The sequence below is a fragment of the Hylaeus anthracinus genome, unplaced genomic scaffold (genome assembly GCF_026225885.1).
Source record: "Hylaeus anthracinus isolate JK02 unplaced genomic scaffold, UHH_iyHylAnth1.0_haploid 11981, whole genome shotgun sequence".
Lineage (NCBI taxonomy): Eukaryota > Metazoa > Arthropoda > Insecta > Hymenoptera > Colletidae > Hylaeus > Hylaeus anthracinus.
The window spans coordinates 8,067,365-8,086,876 of record NW_026534329.1 but is presented as its reverse complement, the minus strand read 5'-3'; the positions used below and the strand labels follow the sequence as shown (position 1 = coordinate 8,086,876).

The following is a 19,512-nucleotide window of genomic DNA, read 5'->3' as shown; positions in this document are numbered from 1 at the left end:
AATATTTAAGATATGTTCAAAGGTACATTTGGTAATTTTTTCGACTCATATCGCACAGAAACCTTTGAGATGTCGCGCATTTTTTGGAAGTACATTCATCCATTTCGTAGCAATGATAACTCAAAAACTAATCGACCGATCGTTTTTAAACTTTATTTACGGTTACTTTATTTAAATGTCTTGGATGTGAACTAAAGATTGGAATGAAAGTATTAAGTAAAGTATGTTTTTTACCTACAAAAAGTTGCACAAGTAGTAAAAATTGATACTATTTCCTTAAACGTTTTAGAAAAATTCAATTGTCAACTTTTTTGAATTTAATTCAGTTTACTTCAAATTCTTGGAAAACATCTTAACAATGTAAGAAAAAAGTTTCGTTTCAGATAACAATTGTGAGATTTAAAATTCCCAACAACAGCAGACTCGGTCGAAAACTTGCTATAGGGAAATGAAAAAATGAAATGAATTGAAAAAATTACTAGATGAACTTTAATATATACCAAAAATTACTCTCCAAGTTAAAGAAAATGAAATAAATTTTTCTCTATAAAAAGAAAAATTTCGAGAAACATAATATTTGACCTCTTAATGTGGTTTATTTTCTTAAGTTTACAATTTTATATAAACTTATATTTGTGTTAATCGTTCCATTAGGTTGTCCCAAAAGTTTCTTTCGTTTTATTAATAATTAATACATACGCAATATTTTATGTTTTATGCTACATTACAAAATTGTGTACAATTCATTTCGCTTCGTTACTGTTACAGCATCAATGTCTAAAAAATTAGATTGTCTATTCACAGTGAGTCCCAAAAATACTCGGACAACAGTGTATGGTTACCGTTATGGCTTAATATCGTAGTTATTAAAAAAGCAATCGTCTTCGTTACTTTTTCCAATAATAAATCATTTATTAACATTATTAAAAAAATATATATATAAGATATAAATTACATAATAACAATAAACAAACGAAAGAATACCGCATTTACGGGTCACAAAAATATTCGAACACTATGAGGAATAACATTTATTAATTAAAATTGAACATTATATGTTCCACATTAATATTTTGTTGCAGATCCCTTTTCTTTTATAATATGTCTCAATCGATTCGGCATATTAGAAATTATTTTTTTTAAATATTCTGTCGAAATGGATGCTTATTCTTCTTGAAGCCTAATTTTAGGTACTTCTTTGGAACGAATGGGTGTCTTGCGAATCCGTTGGTTCAACTTATCCCATAAGTTTTCTATAGGGTTAAGATCTGGCGATTGTGGAGGTGGATGAAGGACTTTGGGGCAATTATACAATAAAAATTCTTAGACAATGCGCGACTTATGTTTAGAATCACTATCCTGGTAAAATTTAAAATCTTCAGCAATCCCCATTTTTTCTGCACTTTGTTTTAAATTGCTTTTTAAAAGATTTTAAAAGATAAGCATTCTTAACCATGATGCCATCGATAAAAACTAAATTGACAACGCCGGAAGTCGAAATGCATCCCCACACCATTACAATGCCTTCTCCGTGTTTTATCGTACCCGAAAATGTGATATTCTTTCGTTTGTTTATTGCTATTATGTAATTTACGTAAATTTTTTGATTAATGTATACATCTTTAATAACATTAATAAATGACTTATTATTGGAAAAAGTAACGAAGACAATTGCTTTTTTAATAACTACGATATTAAGTCATAAAGCTAACCATACACTAGTGTCTGAATATTTCTGGGAGTCTCTGTATATAAACACTGCTACAGAAAATAATTGAATGGAACTCACGAATGAAACTTTTGGGACAACTTAATAATATCTTTCTGCTTTAGTCTTCGTTTTAGAATGATTTAAATGAGCCTAACCTAGCCTAACCAAATAAAAGGGTTTGTTCGATAGAAGAGGTAGTTTATATACCTTGTAATTTGTACTATAGATTCTTGGGTTTTGATGTGCGCCATTTGTACTAAGTCCCGACGGATCGGTGCACGTGTACCTCTTCTCCGTTTCCTCAATGAAATTGGAAAAGTCTATCCTCCTCTTCACCTTGCTGTCCCTCAAATTCTTTGGATCGTGCAAGCTGGGCTGGAGGTTGTTGCACCAGAACGAACGCAGTACCGGCTGTTGGACCTCTTGGAAATCCTCCGTAGTCAAGCTCGCCTTCTTCTCCTGTTCCTTCTTGAAGAGTTGCCGGAACCGATTGAATCTCTTGTTCAACGCCATATGTAACGACTTCTCGTCCTCCAATGGCACGACGATTCTCTGCTCGGCAGCTGCTTTCTCGCAGTCGTTGTCTCGGTCGCTCTCCGCATCCCCACTGAACGTTGGCAAAGCAGACCTGGGTTTGGTCCCGCTGGAACCCTCCGGCAGGTTCCTTCGATCTTTGCTGGTTCGCAAGATTGCTCCCAGTAGAATATCCGCTTTGTTCGAGACGTTCTGCAAGCAGTCCATGGGCTCGTTCGTTCGCTTCTCTACGTTATTGCGTTTCACTGCTTGCAGATCCTCGCTCGACCCACCGCAGTCGAGTTTCTCCCGTTTCCGTGACGGATCGTAGATGTTCTTATTGCCATAGATCTCGGTGAAAGTGGACTTCTCCATCGCTTGCTGATCGTTCTTCCTGCAGAGCTTGTGGCTGCAGCCCTCGCAGAACTTGCCGCGGTTCACGATGTTGTTCGCCGAGCATTCGTTGCTCTCCAAGTTCACGTAGTACTTTCTGTCCACTCCGTCCTCGACCGACTTCTCCGACCGTTCCCGCTTCTTCGAGGTCTTGACGCTGGTCCTCTTCCGTCCCGACGGTGTCCTGGCCCTCAATACAGCCAAAACCTCGTCGAACTCGCGTTGACTCAACTCCAGATTGCAATTCTTGAACCTGACCTCGTTCCCGTGTTGCTCCTGGCTCTTCAAGTTCTTCACCTTGTTCTCCACGTAACCGTTGCTCGGCGCGACACCAAGAACTCTCCCTGGAACCCTGCTGAACCAATCCAAGAATCCTCCTTCATCTTTCGGCTTCTCCTTGTCCTCAGGAAACGACAACTTCGACATCAACTGGCTCAAGTCCTTCCCAGGTCTTCCTCTGTTGTTCGCCGCTACATCCTCCAATTTCAAAGCTTCCTGTCCAGGGGACACTCCGCCTGCGCTCGGCAGCTTGTTCGACGGTTTCGCGCAGCTTTGGTGCACCATGCAGGCGGTGTTCAACGACTCCTGTTTCAACCGATTGTTCGTCGACGGTCCTGGATTTGACTCGTGGAAAGGACTAGGTTGTCTGAACGGATTTATCACGAGGTACGGGTCCTTGGACACCGGCGGTTTGCAGGTTCTTTCAGGGTCATTTAGATATCCGTCTTTGTTCCCTCGTAGACCATAATACGCGCATTTTCCATTCGCGGTGCTGTTGTTCCACGACTCCACAAATGACCACGATAACGAGGAATTGAACGGTATCAAGTTCTCGAACAGCCCGTTCTTCTCCGTAGACTTGCTCTCTGCTTCTTTCGTTTTCTTGCTGCCGCTCTGCGCGTCCTTCTCCAAATTGCACTGTTTCTCTTTGACACCGGTAGCGACAGACTTCAGCTGCGGAGGCTCCGGGTCCTCGATGGTTCGCTTGTAACGCTTCTCCATGTTCCCCTCGCGCTCGTCGATGTTCAGCTGCGTCTTGAAGCAACGCTCCAGGTTGTCGGAGTTGAGGTTGTTCCGGTTCCTGACGCCGTTCTCCTCCAGCTTGCAAGACTGACCCTGCACAGGCCGCGACTGGACGCGGTTGTTCGAGATCTCGGACGAGCATTTTGGGTAGCTGGAACTCTGGCTATCCTTCGGCTCCTGCGTCGCTGTCTCCTGCACGGACGGCAGAGGCATCGGCTGAACTGTCACGCAGGAAACTGAATCCGATGGACCGCAAGGAAGCGACCTGCGACGCTTTCTTTCGCTGTTGGGTCGCGGGATCGACGGCGACGGCGGCGAACCGTCCTCCTCCTCGCAGTTGCAGTGATGCTTTCCGGGCATGTTGCAGGGCGTCTGCAGCCTGTCGTCCACCAGAACTATTCCAGAAAAGCAAATTTGTTCAGGCTCGACTCTTTGGTAAGACTGATTCTTCGAGCATCAGCTTCGCTAATTTGTCAACGACTTGAAACATCAATACAAGAGGGAGAATATCAACACATACGCTTTTACCTGAAACTTGTTTTTGTTCACGTTAGACACTTCATTATATCAAATGGCAATAGTGTAAGAAGTGTGATAAAGAGAAAAGTTACATGAATTATGATAACCAAGGTGGTAGATAATTAGGTAAATTGTGATCCTATAATAATTGACGCAAAGGTTTGTTTGGTCTTTTGAGCAATGTTCAGCGTAGTCCTTTTCGGTGTACAAATATCAATTTTAAAATAATATCAAAAAATTAAATATAATTAGAAATGATCAAGAACTTACTACAATAATTGACGCAAAGGTTTGTTTGGTCTTTTGAGCAACGTTCATTATATCAAATGGCAATAGTGGAAGAAGCATGATAAAGAGAAAAGTTACATGGATTATAACCAATGTGGCAGATAATTAGGTGAATTGTGATCCTACAATAATTGACGCAAAGGTTTGTTTGGTCCTTTGAGCAACGTTCATTATATCAAATGGCAATAGTGTAGGAAGAGTGATAAAGAGAAAAGTTACATAGATTATAATAACCAATGTTGCAGATAATTAGGTAAATTGTGATCCTACAATAATTGACGCAAAGGTTTGTTTGGTCTTTTAAGCAATGTTCAGCGTAGTTTTCTTCAGAGAACAAATATCAATTTTAAAATAATATCAGAAAGTTAAATTCAATTAGAAATGATCAAGATTCAATATTAAAGAAAAAAAACAATACATTTAACAATGTGTACAGGGACAACGAAAACTCTAATACAAAATTTGGTGCTCTGTATCATAGAAGATTGATCGCATCTGACGTAACCTGATTTAATTTGTAAGAAATTACAAATGTTACACTGCAATTAATACAAATTAAATTAAATTAAAAATTAATACAAATTCAGTATCAAAAAGAAGTGCAATACATTTTACAATGTGTACAGGGACATAGAAAACTCTAATACAAAAATTGGTACTCTGTATCGTAGAAGATGGAATGCATCTGATGTAACCTGATTTAAGTTGTAAGAAATTACAACTGTTACACTGTTGAATTCGTCTCGACATCAGCAATGACTTTATGACGTCCAAAACGTGTGGTGCCATTTACAAAAGTCAAAGTGATCTTTACATTTATATGTAAAAAGCATTTTTTCAGAGTTATAAATATGCAAACACGTAGCTCATCGCCTTTTGTCTAAAACATTCTTTAATTGCACTACCGGAAATACCTAAATAATAGTCACATAACTTAACAGGTAGACCAGATAACTAAATATTTGTTTGTGACATAAATATAAATGTTTGTGATAATACAAAAGATTTGTTTCAGTAACGTTACACTAGCTACACCAATCATTATTTTTGTAGCAGATAGTCCTTCTGACGCTTGCCATGCATCCTGAAATTATCATATTTTAGTCTTGTGGTCCCATATCAGTTATTTTGTTAAAAACGATTGAAGATAAATTATCTGTACTTCATACCACATGATTTATATAAAGCGATGATCAAAGGAACATTTTTGTTTTAGGTTGTTATTTTTGTTCAAATATTGTTTGTAAAAGAGAAATTAATTATTATGCTTACGTTATTCGTATGATTTTCAACAAATATTGAAATACAATTTGGATTGCTTTATTCTCCCTTTATTTCATAATATGCTCCTCCTTTTTGAATTTTCTAAATACCACTTCATTCTTATTTTGTTTTTTTTTGTTTTGATCCACTGGGTAAGCCTCTTTCTAACAAGAGAGTACAACGATTACAGAGGAGGAAAACAAATGGTAGAGACCAAAGAAACCGACGCGATGGACCGAAGATTGGAAGGTGAAGCTTAAATCGATACCGAAGGTGATACTCGAGGACCGAAATATCACGTTCGTCGTCAGTAATTTCCTTCATTACCAGGCAAAACCAGAGCCTCGGGATTCTGTGAAGCACTGGGCACCGGGATAGCCTTGGTGGGTGTCAAAGCCCTCGCGACACCCTCCTCGTCCTTCTCTTTGATCGGGTGCAACGGGCAGGTGAGAATCGGCAGCTCCTCCATCCTCGGCAGTGCCCACACGGTCACCTAAAATTTGCACGAGAAATCCTCTTCAGCTCCATTAAATGCAGTCGCGGCACTCGAACATGATCGGTGTGACTCATCTACCGGTTAAAAGTAGGCATTCGTTAGTGTCCTCGGCCAACCAGAATAGAACCGAGAAGGTACACCCGAATACGCGGACCACCATGCGGATTACATGGACGGTACGCGAGGAACATTGACCTCGAAGCTTTTACCACAACGTATCGTTTCACCGCGAGCGGTTGCTTGCCACAGATCGAACGAATTTCCACTCCTGCGGAGATTATTAACGAAACAATTCGCATCGAGGGGACGCGTACACCCAGCAAATCGGCAAGATGTTGATTCGGTCTACTTTTGTCTTTTTTAGTAACTGAATCGAGTGCTTTGGAATCGAAGCATCGTTTATGGCGGGGACATGATCCAGCGATTCGAGCAATTTGAACATTCAGTGTTTTGGGGCAATTGATAAAGAATTACGTATTTGCGAATCGAGGTGATAGTACTGGGTGTCCACGGTGAAGTATGACAGACGCATATTTCAATAACTATTGATGATACGAAGAAATTGTTTAGATGTAAATTGTAGGATACAGCGAGTTCTATATTGTGACGTAAACAAAATTTTGTTTATATTATTATATATTTTTTTAAATTTATGTTTTTAGTATTAAATTTATATTTTTTATATTATTAAAAAAGTTGGCAGGGTTTAGCTCTTTTTTTTGCATGAGAGTACAGCCCTTCCACTAAAACAATAGACGAGGTTCTATTCAAACAAATTTGTAAAACAATATCGGGAAAGTTCGGGAATGTCGATTTTCACCCTTCAACAAACTATTCTGAAAAACAGGGAAAACACAGATTTTAAAAATCTTGAAAATTGACGACGTTGCCTCTTAGGTGTATAAACAATTGTTTATAACATTTAAACTATTTTATTATAGACGAAACAGAAATTACTACAAACAACTAGAAACGATTCTGAAGAACAGGGAAAAAACAGATTTAACAAATCTTACAAAATGTCAAAATTACCTATTGGGCGTATAAACAATTGTTTATAACTTTTAAAGTATTCTACTACACACGAAAGGGAAATCATTACAATCAATTACAAACGATTCTGAATCACATAGAACAAGAATATTTAAAAAATCTTGAAAATTGACGAAGTCGCCTCTTAGGCGTATCAACAATTGTTTATAACTTTTGAAGTATTCAACTACAGACGACACGGAAATCACTACAAACAACTAGAAACGATACTGGAGAATAGGGAAAAAATAGATTTAACAAATTTTGAAAATTTACGAAGTTACTTCTTAGGCGTATAAACAATTGTTTATAACTTTTGAATGATTCAACTACGAACGAAAGGAAGATTACTACAATCGACTACCAATAATTCTTAATTAGATGGAAAAAGCGGATTTCAAAACTCTTGATAATTGACGAAGTTTTACTTCTTAGGCGTATAAACAATTGTTTATAACATTTAAACTATTCTACTATAGACGAAACGGAAATCACTAAAAACAACTAGAAACGATTCTGAATCACATGGAACAAGAATATTTAGAAAATCTTGAAAATTGATGAAGATATCTCCTAGGCGTATAAACAATTGTTTATAACTTTTGAATGATTCAACTACGAACGAAAGGAAGATTACTACAATCGACTACCAATGATTCTTAATTAGATGGAAAAGCGGATTTCAAAACTCTTGATAATTGACGAAGTTTTACTTCTTAGGCGTATAAACAATTGTTTATAACATTTAAACTATTCTACTATAGACGAAACGGAAATCACTAAAAACAACTAAAAACGATTCTGAATTAGATGGTAAAAACAGATTTTAAAAATCTTGAAAATTGACGAAGTCGCCTCTTAGGCGTATCAACAATCTATTGTAATTTTTAAACTATTCAACTACAGACGAAACTGGAATGACTACAAACAACTCCAAACGATTCAGAATCACATGAAAAAAACGGATTTGAGATATCTTAATGTCGGGTGCGGGTCATTTTTTCAATATTTTTTATTTATTAACCTTGTCGGTGCTCTGGGCGAGTATAAAAATTAAATTAATCGTCAAATTATTTTGTTCTTGTCGTGCTCAAGGTGAGTTAAATCGCATGAGCCTTTTAAATAGGGAAGAGCTCAAGACGCGTTAACTCATTAATCTCATTAACTCATTAACAATAAGCTCATGTGATTCAACTCACCTTGACCACGACAAAAACAAAATAATTTGATGAGTATACTCGCACAGAGCATCGAAAAGCTTAATTGATGAATCTACAAATGAAACTATTGTAAGTTATTGCTACTATAATCAACTACAAACGAAATGTCACCATTTTCCTTTATATATATATATATATAAAAAAAAAAAAAAAAAAAAAAAAAAAATGTTTGAAAGTCGCGTGGCCAGATTTACATGGCTCCGACTTTCGTTTGCTGATGTAATAATGTGTATTAGTGTAAGCTAGCGGGTCGGGATAATGACGAACGCGACGGGTTCTAGACACGGTTTCCCTACCTTTATCGAATTTCCATCGCCGTTACCAGCCAGAGGGAAGGTGTGCTCTACGGGGGTTTCCCGAAATTTCCTCAGATTTTCCTCGTTATACGGTACCACCCTCGTCGCGATGTAGTTTGGCTCGTTGCCGTTGCTTCGGGACCACCAAGCTGCCACCTGACTAAAGTGAAGCCGCGAACGAACTGCTTGGTACAGGCCGTAGAAGTTCATCGTCTCTGGGCTCCTGGAAAACAATTTTAAACGCAATGTAATACATGATTAATAATCATTGATTATAATTGTAAAGTTTAGTTAATTTTTTAATTTTATTTTTAGTTAATTCAAAAATTCTGTTCACCATCCATAATAGGTGTGCCTTGGCCATCTTCGAACATTCTTTATATTATCAAGAATAATTCGAAGGTGTGGATATGCTCTTTGATAACAGTTTCTATTTAATGGCGACGACATTTTTCGAATTATATTATATTATAGTTTTCTTTAATATACCATTACTTCTTTTCGTTTATCCTACGCAAATACGTACATATTTGTCGATACATTCAATTCTATTCACAGAGATTATTTCTATTTTATTTCTATTTTAAATTCTCAGGAATTTTGCTTGTGTATATTTTTGATAAAAGTAGAAATAAAGTTATGCAAACATGTACAACAGGGCTTCTTAAACATTTTTCATTCACGACCCCATTTATGATTGTGATATTTTTCGCAACCCAAGAAATATAAAACAAAGATATGTAAACATTTTGTGATGATTTATTGCTTAGGTACCAATATATATACATATGAAAATAAGATAGTTTTTGAATTTGTTTAGAAATATACAAAAATATGAAATTAAAATTCTACAGAAAGTTGTAAAATTGTATTTATAATAGTTACAAAAATTACATACCATATTTTTCATCAAAACTGCATTTCTTGCAATAACAAAAATAAAAGAGAATATTAAATATTTAACATTAAAATCAAGCGACTCGATTTGTGGTCGCGACCCATAGTTTAAGAAGTCCTGATGTATACCATTCATTGAAAAAGAATTTTTCATTAGAATGTAATATGAATAACATATCCTTTATTTATATTACTCTTAACAAGAATAATAAATAATTGAAACCGTCAACTCTTAGCAATACAAGAATCTTATCGCTTTTCCGGGTATTCTTTTACATTCTTTTTTTCTTTAAATCCATAAAGAATTTTTGGGTGCAACGCATATTTATTTGAATATAGAGAATATAAAAAAAAAAAAAAAACGATGAGATTTTGAAAAATACGGTCTAAGCAATAAAGGCATACAATACAGAATGGGAAAAAAGTATGGAAACCTCAAGATATCTTTCGAGTTTCGTGATAAAACAAAAAATAACAAAGGTCACACATTAGGTAACCTTCAAGGAATCCAAAATGGTGACCTTGGATTTGACCTTGAAATATCTCTCGAGTTTAGTGATGAAACAAAAAAAAAACAAAGGTCACACATTAAGTAACTTTCTATGAAGAATCCAAAATGGTGACCTTGTATTTGACTTTGAACCTCAAGGTCATTTCAAGGTCAACTTGTTTTCTTTTAACGGGAACCCCTATTTTTGATGCCGGAATCGAAAAGAGCGGAAAATATAATTATTTTAATTTATATGAAGGGCTTCTTCCCGTAAACAAAATTACTATCATTATTTTACATCATAAATGGATAAAACCCGCGATCTACTTATATCTACATATACTTGTATAATCCAATTTCGAACGTTGAATTTTATTGTGCCTATCAAATGTATCTGGACCTAATTTTATAACACGATGATATTTAATCTTGATTTTGAATGTAATATTTTAATTTAATTTTTAATTTAAATTTTTAACATGGTAGAAGGCGATTCTCGAGGAGATGATAACACTCACTTGCTTGGAACAGTGGAGACACACCAATACTCCAGCAGCATCTCCGACGTGTGTTGCCATGGTGAGATTGATAAGGATGGCACGGTGCAGATCGGGTTCTTCGTTGCAGCTTTGGCAAAACCGCACGGACAGTCGCTGCACAACACCACTTCAATGCACAGGAACGACCCAACCACGGTACGGTCCGTGATCTCCCGGACGAGCACAAGATATCGATTGCACTGGACAAATCGTATTAAAGAAGACGCGTTAACTATGAAATAGTAATACATGTTATCTTTAGTTCGGTCTTACTGCGTAACTTAACGGGTAGACCTTGTAAGCTTCTTCATATTAACGCAGATAATTTATTTAGCATTGATGCTTACTAATGCATATTGTGCGTATCGTACTGTATATCGTGTAATCCTTTTGTTGGAGTCTTGCGAGAATAAACCAGGAGAATTTCAAGGTTCCACTTTGCCTTTGTTCGAGACCTTTCGATCAATAATTCTGTCGCACTCAACTGTTTCGGTCATTATCGTCGTGACGAATATGTCGGCCATATTGAATCCGTCATTTTGAATTTCGAAATTCTGATGAAAGATTCGTAATCAGCGACCACGAAAACCATAATGTACTAATTTCTACGCATATCTAACAAATTTCTAATATACATATCAGCCATATTGAATCCGCCATTTTAAATTTCGAAATTCTGATGTCACATTCGTAATCTTCTACCACGAAAACCATAATGCATTAATTTTTACGCAAATCTAACACATTTTTAGTATACATGTCGGCCATATTGAATCCGCAATTTTGAATTCCGAAATTCTGATGTCTGATTCGTAATCAGCGACTACGAAAACCATAATATACCAATTTCTACGCATATCTAACAAATTTCTAGTATACATGTCGGCCATATTGAATCGGTCATTTTGAATTTCGAAATTCTGATGTCTGATTCGTAATCAGCGACTACGAAAACCATAATGCACCAATTTCTACGCATATCTAACAAATTTCTAGTATACATGTCGGCCATATTAAATCCGGCATTTTGAATTTCGAAATTCTGATGTCAAATTCGTAATCAGCGACTACGAAAACCATAATGAACCAATTTTTATGCGGACTTAACAAATTTCTAATATATATGTCGGCCATATTGAATCGACCTTTTTCAATTGTGAAATTCTGATGTCTGATTCGTAATCAGCGACCACGAAAACCATAATGTACTAATTTTTACGCGAATCTAATAAATTTGTAATGTACATGTCGGCTATATTAAATCCGGCATTTTTGAATTTCGAAATTCTGATATCAAATTCGTAATCAGCGACTACGAAAACCATAATGCACCAATTTTTACGCAAATCTAACAAATTTCTAATGTACATGTCGGCCATATTGAATCCACCATTTTGAATTTCGAAATTCTGATGTCTGACGACGAAAACCATAATGAACCAATTTTTATGCGGACTTAACAAATTTCTAATATATATGTCGGCCATATTGAATCGGTCATTTTGTATTGTGAAATTCTGATGTCTGATTCGTAATCAGCGACCACGAAAACCATAATGTACTAATTTTTACGCGAATCTAATAAATTTGTGATGTACATGTCGGCCATATTAAATCCGGCATTTTGAATTTCGAAATTCTGATGTCAGATTCATAATCAGCGACTACGAAAACCATAATGCACCAATTTTTACGCAAATCTAACAAATTTCTAATATACATGTCGATCATATTGAATCCAAGTATAACAAAAAGTTAAATGAATAAACAATTTTTTCATTTGTTATACAATGAAATTAGAGTATTTATAACATTTCATAAATTTATTTTGAAATAGAGTTCTCTGGCAATACGAACAGTAAAGCGCCCATCGCATTCGCAATAATATATTATCGTTCGTCACTAAAAAGGATATAAGTAACAAGAATGGATTATTTTACCAAGTAATTGTCTTCTTCGCACACATGGTCATTTGGGGGCGCCTGCATAGGCGCTGCGCAGTGTGGGCCCTCTCTGTAACCCCGTGGAGGGCCCTGAATCCTCCCTTCGCACACAAGGACTCCAAGGGCTCGGAACACGCTAAGAATGCCACCCCGACCACCAACCCCATTTGGGCTGGGCACGCCTCCTGTCACCGCACCTAGGCAGTGCATACCTATAACAAACGAAATTTCGTCATCGTTAATCAAAAACAGGATATTATTTGTTTTTAATCGATCTTACATTCTGGAGACTAAAACAGAACAGAACGCCTTCAAATGGTATTCAGAGTTGGCGATCAGAAGTTCCAAAAGACGGTCATATCTCGATTGAACATTTCGAAATTCTGATGTCAGATTCGTAATCAGGGATCACAAAAACCATAATGTAGCAATTTTTACGCGAATCTAACAAATTTCCAATATACATGTCAGCCATATTGAATCCGCCATTTTGAATTTCGAAATTCTGATGTCACATTCGCAATCTGCTACCACGAAAACTATAATATAACAATTTTTACGCAAATCTAACAAGTTTCTAATGTACATATCGGCCATATTGAATCCGTCATTTTAAATTTCGAAATTCTGATGTCACATTCGTAATCTGCTACCACGAAAACCATAATATACCAATTTCTACGCATATCTAACAAATTTCTGATATACAATGTCGGCCATATTGAATCCGCCATTTTGGATTTCGAAATTCTTATTTCAGGTTCGTAATCAGCGACCACAAAAACCATAATACATCAATTTAACGCGAATCTATCAAATTTCTAATATACATGTCGCCCATATTGAATCCGCCATTTTGAATGTTGAAATTTTGATGTCTAGCAATTTTGATAGCATTTCGTACCATTGAGATCTTCGACTTAGGATTTTTATGCATTTATAGGAAATTTTAATGTGCAACTACAAGAACTACAAGAAACTACAAAATGCACACGGTATGCAATAATATAAAAGCGGACCACCCATTATAACAAAAATTTACGTGGACCACCCTGTATATATCATATTTGTATATATATATATATAACATGACACAGAAACTATGAAGGTTTATGAAATACTTAGTCCTGACTTTTTGTAGTACAAAGTTTGTACACTTAATAAAGGTAATTATTAAGGTTATTTACGTATATCTACATTTTACTTCGCTATAATTACTTTCCATCGGTACTTCAAAGGTGCATTTTAATTCGCGTTGAACTCTCATTCTAGATTAAGTATTACCCCCTACCATTCCATCGTATCCAAATTTGTATTTCAATCCGCGTCAAAATCACTTTTGTACTTACAATTTTCGTTATCAAAGTTGTGGCCTAATTGTTGATTAAATAATTTAATAATTAACAGATTTGCTCGTTGGTTGTGATATCAAAAACAAAAAAAAACATAAACAAAAAAAAACGTGAAGTTTATTTGAAGCACTAACGGAAATGTATGATCTCCTCAAAATGCGTTACACGCGACATGCGCAGAAATATAATTCTCAAGCTTTCACGTGAAGCTAAATATTGGGTTTGAAAGTAGAAGTCGAAGTTCGAATCTCTACTGCTTCCATCCAAGAAATTATCGCCACCGTCGTTATGTCCCCTTCGAGGGGAATTTTTGTAAGCAACGCTTCCTGTGATTATTTAAAGGGGGGGAGATATCGAAGCGGAGATGGTGGTTTAAGTTTGAATGTAAGAAGGGAACAGAAAAAAACGGGTAAGAAGGGGACAGAAAAAAACGGGTGAATATATTTTTATATAAAAAAGAAAGGAGAATTATATTAATAACGATTAAAATAAAACACGGAACTTAGAGTACAAAGATACAATAAAACATGTGATTAGTCATAATAAACAGATATTATATGTAAATAGTCAAATATAGTAATATAAGCATATATACATATATACATATACAATCGTTCTAAGAAAATGTAACAGACATAATGTTAAGTTTCCATAATTATAATGGGCATAGTTATATGTGTTGTGTTGTTTTGAAATGTGATTTAGTTTATAACCGAGTTACTATGTACAACTATTGCTGTATAAAAAAATATAGGATAAGCAGTAACTTTAAGGAACATTGATGATATACAGGTGGATGTAATAACCACAGATGGACTGGCTTTAAAGTATTAATTTTTCATTTTTCATTGGAAAATTTCTGCTCAAGGAATCTGCAATAAAAATAATTATTTTTATTTATTTTCTTTTTCTTTTCCCCCATAGAGTAATCGGGAAAAATAATCAAATAAACTTTTAGTTCAGGCCAGGATATTAGTTTGTTGTAACATTAGGAGATAAAGAAAAAAAGAGAGACAGCTGTATAATAGTCAATCTCTGGCAGTAGACGAGATTTAAGGAGAAACAGTAATGTTAAGTAATAATAATATGTAACAAATAATATAACGCATTAACCCCCTGTATTACCTTAAACCAAGTTATACAGGGTGTCCCAAAAGTCGGGGAGGAGCCGGAAATGGGGGGTAGCTGAGACGATTCTGAACAACAATTTCCTTTGCAAAAATGTCGGATGAGGCTTCGTTAAGGAGATATTAAGAGAAAACCCCGACCAATCAGAGCGCGCGTAGACCGTTCGAGCGGCCGCGATAGCGAAGGCTACGCGCTAGGCGGCAGCGTCAATGTCCTTCGATGCACGTCGAGGAGTCACTTGTTCGCGTACAAGCGCGGCCGTCAGCACGTAGCCTTCGCTACCGCGGCCGCTCCAACGGTCTACGCGCGCTCTGATTGGTCGGGGTTTCCGCTTAATATCTCCTTAACGAAGCCCCATCCGACATTTTTGCAAAGGAAATTGTTGTTCAGAATCGTCTCAGCTACCCCCCCATTTCCGGCTCCTCCCCGACTTTTGGGACACCCTGTATAGTATTACTAAGCCGATGAACTGTACGCCATAGATACAAGTTAAAATATTATGAACTGTTAACATAAATTAAGGAAAATATTTCTATATGTTTATGTGTTTAGGTGTAATATAATTTTGTACAACATTGTGGTGCGACGCACGGTGGGACGAAACGGTTTTCGGCGATCAAAAATCGATTTTAGTTAGTATTCAATGCATAAAGTAAATCAAAATGTTAACAACTTTTTAAATAATAGGGTCGACACTGCTTGGAGAGAAGTGGATTTAAGTAAAATTGTAACTTTACGCATGGTTATAAAAAATTGACCGCACTTGTCCGAGGTTTAATTGCTATCACTGGAAAGGGTGAACCATCCTCTATCAGATTCTACAATGATCAGGTACTCCTTCGTGTCCTTTTTTGAAAAATTAAACAGAAAATAGTATGTACGTTTGTACGCTTACTTCTATGATTATTACGTACATCTTGTCATTTTTAAATTACTAAATACGTTTCTCTCATAGTTAATAACAAGTTTGAGTCGAATTTTGGTTAAATAACAATAAATATGTCAAACAAGTGAAAGATATTGAATGGGTTACACTTTATACGTGAATATTTGGACACCCTGTAGCTCAAATTGACTTATACTAATACAATTTAAGTATCATAGTATAGGGAATAAGTTCCTAAAATTTCATTAAAATATTTTCAAGAGAACCAAGGTTATGGATTTTTTATCGCCGAGAACCGTTTTGTGCGCCGCACATAAAAGGTGAAAAGTCGGTCTAGAAATAAGCTCGTTGCTCGGGAACTAGCGCTTCCACAAACCTGCGCGTATTCTCCTTCCGTGGAAGCAGTTTCCAACGCACTGCAACAAGATCGCCGTCATTTTGGAGACTTGGTCGCCTTCTAGAAACGAAAACCGACACGATACGCGCACTGAATCCGATGATCTCATTCGCATGACGACGAATCATGCTTCGGAAGAGTTTCGGTCGGTTTTCACGCGATTCTTTTATCGGAAAAGCGAACTTTGCACTTCGAGTCGACCTTTCGCTGGCGGAAACCCTTCGTCATACTGTTCTTTTGCGTAGATGAATGAGTACTCGCGTCACGTTCATTGTATAGATAGTTTCTCACTGATTCATTGTTTCAACCGTGATACGGTCTTCATTTAAGGCTTTTAGAGAGAATGACATTTGTGGGAGAGGAAGAAATGCTGGCAATTGATATTTTTAAGGAGGCTCTGGTGCAAATAGAAATAACGCCAAGAGAATTATACAAATTTGTATACAGGTTAGATTTGATCCCAAAAACATATAGTGGATGTCTGTTCATTTTCTCATTACTTAAATGTGTTACAACAAGACTTTTTGTGTATAATGATATTGTATTGGGAAGTATATGGTTATAAGTGATGAAATATCTTCCTTGCCGTTGTGGAAAGAAATATATAAATATGGTGTTTGAGTGTGCAGTTCATAATACAGATTTCAGTAAATGTTCATCTTGTGTAAATAAGGAACATTGTGCAGTAAGTATAAGTGTTGTAATACAATAAATTGTGAGTTATAAATAGTGGACCTCATTGTTCATTTTCTCACTTTATTTTAGATATTTAAATTTCTTGCAACAGGGCATTCTGCGATATGTTCTGCGTACTTATGAACTTTATTCTGAACTTAAAGAACTAAAACTATCTGTCTTTTTTTATATTATTGTAGTATAATAAATTATGCATTAGAAATAGTAGATCTCTGTTCATTTTCTCATTTTCTATATTATTTAAATGCGTTACAACAAGACTTACTGCCATGCGTTGTGCATACTTCTGAACTTTATTCTGAACTTAAAAGACTGAAACTGATCTCTCTTTTTCTATATTATTGTAGTATAATAAATTATGCATTAGAAATAGTAGATCTCTGTTCATTTTCTCATTTTCTGTATTATTTAAATGTGTTATAAATTGTGCGTTAGAAATGGTGGACATCTTTTTTCATTTTTAACATTTAAACTTGTTACAACAAGACTGTCTGCCACACGTTCTGCGTACTTATGAACTTTATTCTGAACTTTTGAGTAATTATTTTGCTATTCAAATGCTTTGTGTAGTAATATTGTCTTGAGAAGTATATTGTTATAAGTGATGAAATATCTTCCTTGCCATTGTGGAAAGAAATATATAAATATGGTGTTTGAGTGTGCAGTTCATACTACAGATTTCAGTAAATGTTCATCTTGTGTAAATAAGGAACATTGTGCAGTAAGTATAAACGTTGTAATACAATAAATTGTGCGTTACAAATATTGGACCTCATTGTTCATTTTCTCACTTTATTTTAGACATTTAAATTTCTTGCAACAGGGCATTTTGCGATATGTTCTGCGTACTTATGAACTTTATTCAGAACTTAAAGAACTAAAACTATCTCTCTTTTTCTATATTATTGTAGTAAATAAATTATGCATTAGAAATAGTGTATCTCTGTTCATTTTCTCATTTTCTATATTATTTAAATCCGTTACAACAAGACTTACTGCCATGCGTTGTGCATACTTCTGAACTTTATTCTAATACAATAAATTATGTGTTAGAGATAGTGGATTTCTTTTTTCATTTCTAACTTCATCTTTAACATTTAATATACTTCTTGCAACAAGACCTTCTGCCATGAGTTGTGCGTACTTTTGAAAACTTAAAGGACTGAAACTGGTGTTCTAATACCATAAATTGTACGTTACAAATACTTGATCTCTTTGATCATTTTCTCACTTCATCTTTAACATTTATGTTTTTCGCAACAAGACTTTCTGCCATGCGTTGTGCGTACTTCTGAATTTTATTCTAATACAATAAATTGTGCGTTAGGAATAGTGGTCATCTTCTTTCATCTTTAACATTTAAACTTGTTACAACAAGACTTTCTGCCACACGTTCTGCGTACTTATGAACTTCATTCTAATACAATAAATTCTGCATTAAAAATAGTAGACATTTTTGTTTCCTGTAAACTACAATCACGATTTTCCCAATTTTTCAATTTTTGGACATAACGAGTTTGTCGCTTGGTATTCAAGCGTACCAAAAATCGTTTCTTTTCTGTCTCCCTGTGAGAAGGGGTCTGAGAAACTCGTAGAAGCTGAAAATTGCACTTGTACGGTGTCGAGATATTGACCAGAACAGCTTGCGACGTTCTCACCCCGGTTTTCGTAAGGTTTTCTCGTTTGTTTTCACTCGACATCCGATCGGAGAATTCGTCGTCCGTCTTCTGCCGGTCATTATGTAAAGGTGAATACGCAGGAGGGCGATGGGCATTATTTATAACTTTGCCCCGTCGCCATACGCGGCGAAAGCGACGAACCGGATTGGCTTCGTCGCCGCTTTCCTCCGAGCGTTTCAACGTTCATGTATAAGAGTAAAGAATTCTCCGCCTGCTCTCAGCGGAAATTGTAACGAAATTCTATGGGAAATGTGGAAATGTAGCACGATTTTCTCTAAAAATTCTAAAGTCTTGGAGAAGAAAAAGATCCGAGAAAGATCGCTGGAACTCTAAAAATATCGAATCTTTGCACTTTTTTAAAGTGTAGACCTTTCGAAGTATATTTCCCAAAGGATTTTGTTCAATTTGAAAAATAAACGAAATTAGAGACCTTAGGTATCGTGATACCGGGTGCTTTATAAACATGCGTAAGATTGTTGGAGTTAAGGGGATATTCTAGTCTTGGACTTTCAAAATCATCGATTTTCTTTTGCAGTTTTTTAAAGTGTAAAACCTCCTAAAGTATGATATATTTGACAAGGGATTTTGTTCAATTCGAAAAATTAAAATTTCAGCATCGTTTGTAATTGATTGTAGCGATTTCTCCTTAGCTTGTAGTAGAATAGTTCAAAAGTTATAAACAATTGTTTATACGCCTAAGAACATTAGAATTAACTTTATCAATTTTCAAGATTTTTAAAATCTGTTTTTT

General features: G+C 35.8%; 1 protein-coding gene across 1 annotated transcript in view; it reads right to left on the bottom strand.

The window, feature by feature from the left end:
• The window catches only part of LOC128885437 (atos homolog protein A), a 93,755-nt gene that overhangs the window by 10,217 nt on the left and 64,026 nt on the right, over positions 1 to 19,512 (bottom strand). The window contains exons 2-6 of the mRNA XM_054139488.1: positions 12,621 to 12,835; positions 10,660 to 10,880; positions 8,755 to 8,977; positions 6,038 to 6,203; positions 1,919 to 4,035 (exon numbers count right to left, since the gene is read on the bottom strand). Of these exons, the coding sequence (XP_053995463.1) occupies positions 1,919 to 4,035; positions 6,038 to 6,203; positions 8,755 to 8,977; positions 10,660 to 10,880; positions 12,621 to 12,833 (2,940 nt within the window). The 5' untranslated portion in view covers positions 12,834 to 12,835. The remainder of the gene's footprint in view (positions 1 to 1,918; positions 4,036 to 6,037; positions 6,204 to 8,754; positions 8,978 to 10,659; positions 10,881 to 12,620; positions 12,836 to 19,512) is intronic.